The following is a 7,382-nucleotide window of genomic DNA, read 5'->3' as shown; positions in this document are numbered from 1 at the left end:
TTTGTCAATCATGTGTTGCTGTCCATTGAAGTCCATGTTAGTCTCTTGAACTAAATGTTTAATTCCTTCACTTCCTCGTCCATTGTATTAGCATTAAGAGCCATTCATTGCAATGAATATAATTAGGATTTAATATGGATACGCTGACAGTGTAAATGTTTTTTACACTGTCAGTCAATAATCTATTATTGATTTATTAATCATCATTGACTTTCAAACAAAAGTAATATAAATCAATGGTAGATAATATGTTGAATTACACTGTCAGTGCACAAATTTTAAACATGCATTGTAAATTATGAAGCCACAATTTAAAGTAGCATTATTCTCATTACTTGATTTTACTACTCCATATTACATGCATGTCACTAGCAAATTCTTGAAAAGGGTAATATTTATATACCGAGTGAGTGTAAATATTTATATATAATTGATGTATTATTTATTTATTTATTTATAATACCTTTATTTAAGAGTTAATATTAATTGATTAGAAATAGATGGTGAATAATATAATAACAGTATAAAAAATGTGTATTTTTTCTCATTCTTGAATATTTCATTGAAGATTTTGTACTCTTTCTATACATCTATAAGCAAATAAAAAAGTAGTAGATATTGAAGTGATTTAGTTTGAAGGGAATCTTTGTGAAATTATAATGTCCATCACACAAAAAACATATAGGGAAATTCTTTTCTTTATAAACTAGCAAGTTACCCGGCATCAGCACAAGGCAATACTTCTTTGCTGCAAGATTATAACACATATTACATATACATTTATACGGTTAAGAAACACATGTCACTCGTGTATTCGTATTATTAAGAACACACATGTGATCCGTACATTCGCATATCTAAAAACACACATGTTATCTGTACATTCGCATTACTAAGAAAACACATGTTACTCATGCATTCGCATAGTTAAAACATACATATTACTCATACATTTACATTATTAAGAATACACATATTACCTGTATATTTGCATGTTCAAGCACATAAGTACGATTTTTTTAATGAAAAATGGAATACACATCTTACCTGTATTTTTGCATCTACATTTGTTATTAACAAATGTATTCTATTATCTTATGTCTAAGGAGCTAATTTCTTTCGGTACGTTAATGTCAATCTAAATAAATATTGCTCTAGGAATTGAATAATTGATCTTTCGATCTTTCTAGAAATCTAATAAATATTACATCACTAGAACAATATGTTATTGATACAATATTTTGTTTTGTTTGTAAGTAAAAGTACTTATTACTTTCTTAACATTCATATAATCATATACTATATCTATATTTAATTTTAGTGACATGTAGTATAATTAATAAATCATAGGTCAACTAATAAACTACTATTCTTACCACCAATTTGATTACTACTTAATAACATTAGTATATTACATATGATTTTCTAATATCCATAGTGCTTAATATTTTAAACTCAACCCATTACCTTGATACCCAATTGGATTATAAATAATAACATCACACTATAAAACATTTAAACTTTCACATTCACAACCCTAGTTTCTCAAAAAAATTATCTTCATGCAAGGTCTATTTGTCACTCTCTTCATGCTATGTTTAGCTTCATACTCTTCATGTAAAAGACCAGTGAAAGCTATTCCAAAGAAAATCACTTTCAGTGTAATGGATTATGGTGCTGTTGGAGATGGTGTCACTGATGATTCTAAAGTAAAGAATTGTTAAATGATTAAAAGTTTTTTTTTTTGAAGTTGAATTTTCATCTAAGTAACTTTTAGTAATATTTGATTCATTGGTTCTTGTTAAATTTAGTTGGACTTATGTATGAATATATGGAATGGAAGGCTTTTCTGAAAGCTTGGGGTGAAGCTTGTGATAGAACTGGAATACTTCAAGTGCCACCAAAGAAAATGTTCATGTTGAACCCTCTCAAATTCAGTGGTCCATGCAAATTCTCTTCTATCCATTTTAAGGTAAATAAAGTTTAAATATGTTTTTAGTTTTGATTCAAGTTGCTAATTTCTTTTCTGTTTTAGATTTGGCATTTTCTATATATTTTATAAATGATTTATGTCGTTAATGTTAAGTTTATTCAAGTGGGAGATATGAGTAGAGGAGTGAAATAGTTTATAAGTGGAGAAGACTTATGAGACTAATGTTTTAAGGTTTTGGTTTAAAACGTGGTTTCTCATTTATGACTCTCTACTCTTCCCATACCCTGGTAATAATAGAACTCTCTGGTGGATGAAGGCTCCCAGTCGCAACCTGGTCCAATAAGGTGTATCAGAGCCGATAGTTCGGCTGAGATATGATAGACTTAAGAGGGAGTGAACCGTTAAGTGTATGATACCCACACTTGAGGGGGATTGTTGAGTTTATTCAAATGTGAAGTCTCACATTACATATGAGAAGATGAGTAAAATGATTTATAAGTAGAAAAAACCCTTAGAACTAATACCTTAAGGTTTTGGTTCAAAACGTAATTGTCACTTGTGACTCCCCACTCTTCTGATACCTTTTAACAATGGAACTCTTCGATGGTTGGAGGTTTTCTAATTGCAATCCGAAGAGTTACTTTGTGATGAAAAATGTTAATGTGACTAACGGAGTATAATTTAAGGTGTGCATGTCTATGGCCACATTATCCATTTGACTTGACAATGACTTTCACTTTGGATTAATTTCAATTTTATACTTATGATTTAATTATTATGTTTGTAAACTATGAGAAATGTATTGATTTTTTTATTCAAAAAATGTATTGATTTGATAGAGTCAAAAAATATATACACTGGTTGATTTTGTAAAATATGATAATAGATCAAAATAAGATCTATGACAAATGTTTTTATACACTGGTTTGAGTTTTCATTTTTCACACATTAATCTAATTTTAACTATGAAAACTCCTGATTACGGCATCTTATTATCTCCAAACTCTACAAAGGCCAATATTATTTTTTATTATCAATGTTATTTGTCATGTTTCTATTTTATTAGATCTCAACAATGATAATGTAGTTAAAAGCAATTATAACTTCCGTCAATTGAATGCATAAATATCATTCAATATTTTTTTTTTTGTAATACGCGCCATTAAACTATCTTCTCAATTTCCAAGAAGGATAAACAACTTTAAAAAACAACCTTACAAATATAACAAATATAAGGATTGAGATTAGAGAAAATAACATATGGGTTTAATACATTTTTAATGTATTATTTACCATTTGTATTTTTCATCATTAATTTTTTTAAAAAGACCGATACAAATGAATGATATTTTGAGTATTTATAAATTTTTATACTAATGATACATAGATATTACATTTTTACGGTAAACCATGCAATATCCACTCATCACTTATTCGTTATGCAATATCCAAGTCGGTCAATAATAATCACTTTACACTTTTTAACAAATTGATATAAATTAGACATTTACGGACATAATTATAGGGTTTGTTGTGGTAATGACAATGATGAAGATGGAGAGTGAATGGTGTTGGTGGAAGTATTACAAGATGGATTATAGTGCTAGAGACGACAACCGTGAAGTTGGTGGGTGACCATGATATAGTTAGGAACATGGTTGAAAGTGAGATGGGTCAAGTTGAATTTGTGCTAAACTCGATTTAGCTTGATAAAAATTGGTCCAGTTCAAAATTCGATTGGAGTTCGCTACAATGTATTTTTCCAGCTCGAACTTGCTTTGAATTGGTGATGAATTGTTCGAATCGACTCGTCAGCTCTAATTGGTTTGGTTCATTAGGAATTTGCGAACTCTTTAGCATAGCTCATTGTCTCGATTGGTTAAGTTTGTCAACTCAAATGATGATCACTTATTTAATATGTCTAAAATTTAATGATTATACATATTTTTAAGTTAACTCATGAGCATAACAAGTCAAACGATACTTGACTTAGTTTGGATCGTTTATTTAATAAATTATTTGTAGTTAAGGTTCAACCTTTTGGTTCACAAATTATATTTATTGAGCTAAATAATAATTCATTTCACAATTAGTTCATTGTCAGCTCTAATTGTAAGGACAAAAACCCCTGATTTTTATACATGCATTACACTAACCACCTTTGTATGATAAATAAGTATAATCTTTTAAACAAAACATGATAATAAGTTAATTAAATTAATCAAAATATGATATATTGTGGTGATATGTCCAAATAGTTACGAATCATTTCATTTTTATTATTTTTGGTTCAATATAAGATGCATAAATAATTCTAAGGACATATTTAAATCACTCTTATACTATGTTCTAATGAACACAAAATAAAGAAAATGTATTGACTCGAATGTTATTTATTCACTTTCCACATTATACCATATTTTGTTTAATTTAATTACACTTATCACATTTTTTCTTCAAAAAATCACACTTATTTCTCGTAGATGGGTAGTTAGTGTAAGATTTGTATAAAAACCAAATGTTTTTTGTAGGTGTAAATAATGGAGGAGTGATTTATATAATTTCACTAAAATCAGGAGTTATTAGTGTAATTTATTGAAATTTATAAGCACTTCACTAGTAAGAGAGCATGCTTTGCTTTCCCCCAATAATTAAAGTTTTTAATTGTTAAGTATGTTTTTTGTTATTATTTTGTACATCATAAACCAGTTTTGCATGCACACATATTGTTATAATATAATTTGGTTCACGATGTATATTGTTATAAAATAAGCGAGTGCATGCAATAATAATGATAGTTATCCATTTTTTTAACCTTATTGAAATATTATTTTATCATCTTATAGATAAGCTAGTGTCATACGTTTATTTCATTACCATGGATATATATTCTTACCCATAATTTTTGTTTGAATGTGAAATTATAAGCTTGAAGCAAATATTTATTTTGATCGGCAAATGTAAGTATGTTAGTTATTAGTATGTTAGTATGTTAGTATTTTGTTGTGGGTAAGATTTCACCATTAACTTTCTACATCCTACCATCTAACCACCTTATAACTCTCATTTTTGTTGATGGTGGGACTCGAACTAAGCTCAAAGGAAATGTTATTGCACCAAATAGCATTGAAGCATGGAGAGAGTACAATGACAAGACCAAATGGATTCAGATTGTGAATGTAAATGGCCTTATCATCAATGGAGGTGGACAAATAGATGGTCGAGGTTCTCCTTGGTGGAAAGATTGCTATGTAAGTGATCAATATTTTATATTCATTATATCATCACAAAATGGTTTAATTTATATAGTTACAATATAACAATAATATATTTGTTCTAAATCTTATTTTATACATCGTGTTGTGTCAATCAAAACATATTATGTCAATTAGAATTTTTGAATCTTTATTATTATTACTTTTTTTGATTCATCATCACTAGTCAACATAGTGTAAGTGATATTTCATTACAATGTAGGTGTTTTTTTTTTTTATCTCAGACATCTATTATGTATTAATTATTTTAACTAGTAATCAAATATTAAAATTTAGACTAAAAATACATTAATATTAAACTCATGTATTTTTTATAATATTAAAATTAATTCATAACCGTTGGTTTTATTTTTCAGGTTGACAGCTGCCCAAGACCAAAGGTAATATATTTATTACACCCTGCATCTACACATTATAAATAAATAAATAAATATATATATATATATATATTATATTTATAAAAGTTTGGAAATTTTCCTCAATAAAGTTATGAACCAAAAATACAATAAAATAGGTATAACAATCTTTGAGATAAAAATTTAGGTTAGTGGGTAGATATTAGCCGACCTAAATATCGAGCATAAGTCGGGTAATATTTGTCTTCTAAATGTTGATTGAATTATTTTTTGAACTCGGACATGACCCTAGACCCGAAGCTAACCCGACTCTATATATCGATAAATTTAGCATTTGAAGCTGAACTCAATCCTAGACCCGATTAAATACAATATTCACCTATTTTTATAAAGCATTCTCAATATTATTTATTATTGTGGATACTTGTCCCTACTCGGTCCTAAATATTGAATGAATTTAATTTTTAAATCTGAATCTGGGCTCGATCACGATCGAGCTAAGTTAGGTGAGCGAGTAAGGTCAGGTCCTACTCACTGTATGATAAACCAAACAGAATATTGACTTTTGGAAAGTTTTGTATATTAGCAAAGCATGCTGTACTACATTAAATGTTCAAAAAATATTTTATTTATTTCAATCAAGGTTGAAATTAAACTTGATATTTTGTGTATGAATAAAACACAATTTTGTTCTTCAGGCTCTACTTATTAACAACTGTAACAATCTCCACTTAAGTGGAACACATCATGTGAATAGTCCAAAGAGTCAAATATCCATAAATCAATGCAAAAATGCTACATTATCTTATCTCACTATCATTGCTCCTGGAAATAGCCCTAATACTGATGGAATTGATATTGCTCAATCAAGCTTCATTTATATTCATCACTCTACAATTTCCACAGGTAAATGTTGTACATAATAAAATTGTTGATAAGCCATATAATGATGAGAAATTGAGAATATTTATTTGGGTATTTTTATTTTAATAGGAGATGATTGCATTGCCTTGAATGATGGCACATCAAATATCAACATTACTTATATAAATTGTGGACCTGGACATGGTATAAGGTAGATACATATTGCATTACCATCATTGAGATTTAATAAAATTTATGAAATTATTCAATGAAAAAACTTGTCTCATTCTCTTATTTTCTTGTGGCCTTGTGTTCAGTATAGGAAGTCTCGGAAGAAATGGAGCTTATGATACAGTAGAACAAGTTTATGTAAGTTATTGCAGTTTTAATGGAACTACTAATGGAGTTAGAATAAAAACATGGCAGGTAAGAAAACCTATTGATCAAACTTTATAATTCATATAAATATCATATATCGAAGTTTAACTCTACTTTTTCGTTCTACAGGGTGGATCTGGTTATGTAAGAAATGTCAAGTTTGAACATATCACTCTTACTAATACCTATAATCCGATAATTATTAATCAGGAGTATAGAAATATTGCATCAAAGGAAAACCTAAATCAGGTAATGCAAATATTGAATATGGAAATATAGAGATATTATGATTAAAATATATATTTTCTTAAATCTTTGACCATTGCAACTAGGGTTAATTTGGAATGATGGGTGACACAGGAATCAGGAGTTGAAATTATTGGGGTAATATATAAAGATGTGAAAGGAACTTCTGCTAGTGAAGTTGCAATTAATTTGAATTGTAGATCAAGTAAAGGATGTAGTGATATTATCATGGAAGAAATTAACATAGCCCCATCAAATACCATGGCTATATGCAATTATGCTCGTGGAAAAGCATCATTTGTTTCACCTAAAGTCCCTTGTTTGGTGTAG

At 28.4% G+C, this 7,382-nt stretch overlaps 1 protein-coding gene across 1 annotated transcript; it reads left to right on the top strand.

The window, feature by feature from the left end:
* LOC109327622 (probable polygalacturonase At3g15720) lies at positions 1,563-7,382 on the top strand. The gene is made up of 9 exons (XM_019560797.1): positions 1,563-1,709; positions 1,844-1,972; positions 5,029-5,184; positions 5,565-5,588; positions 6,263-6,470; positions 6,558-6,639; positions 6,746-6,854; positions 6,936-7,055; positions 7,167-7,382. Exons 1-9 carry the CDS (start codon positions 1,563-1,565, stop codon positions 7,380-7,382), a joined length of 1,191 nt encoding a protein of 396 aa, XP_019416342.1.

This window comes from Lupinus angustifolius, chromosome LG15, assembly GCF_001865875.1.
Source record: "Lupinus angustifolius cultivar Tanjil chromosome LG15, LupAngTanjil_v1.0, whole genome shotgun sequence".
NCBI lineage: Eukaryota > Viridiplantae > Streptophyta > Magnoliopsida > Fabales > Fabaceae > Lupinus > Lupinus angustifolius.
Note: the sequence above shows the minus strand (reverse complement) of the source record. Positions and strands in the feature narration are given on the sequence as shown.

Bases quoted from the DNA above. Each gene is read 5' to 3' on its own strand.
- LOC109327622 (XM_019560797.1), top strand. From the start codon at position 1,563: ATGCAAGGTCTATTTGTCACTCTCTTCATGCTATGTTTAGCTTCATAC. The intron at 1,973-5,028 runs GTAAATAAAGTT...ACTCGAACTAAG, and splicing joins TCTCTTCTATCCATTTTAAG to CTCAAAGGAAATGTTATTGC. The intron at 5,185-5,564 runs GTAAGTGATCAA...TTTATTTTTCAG, and splicing joins CTTGGTGGAAAGATTGCTAT to GTTGACAGCTGCCCAAGACC.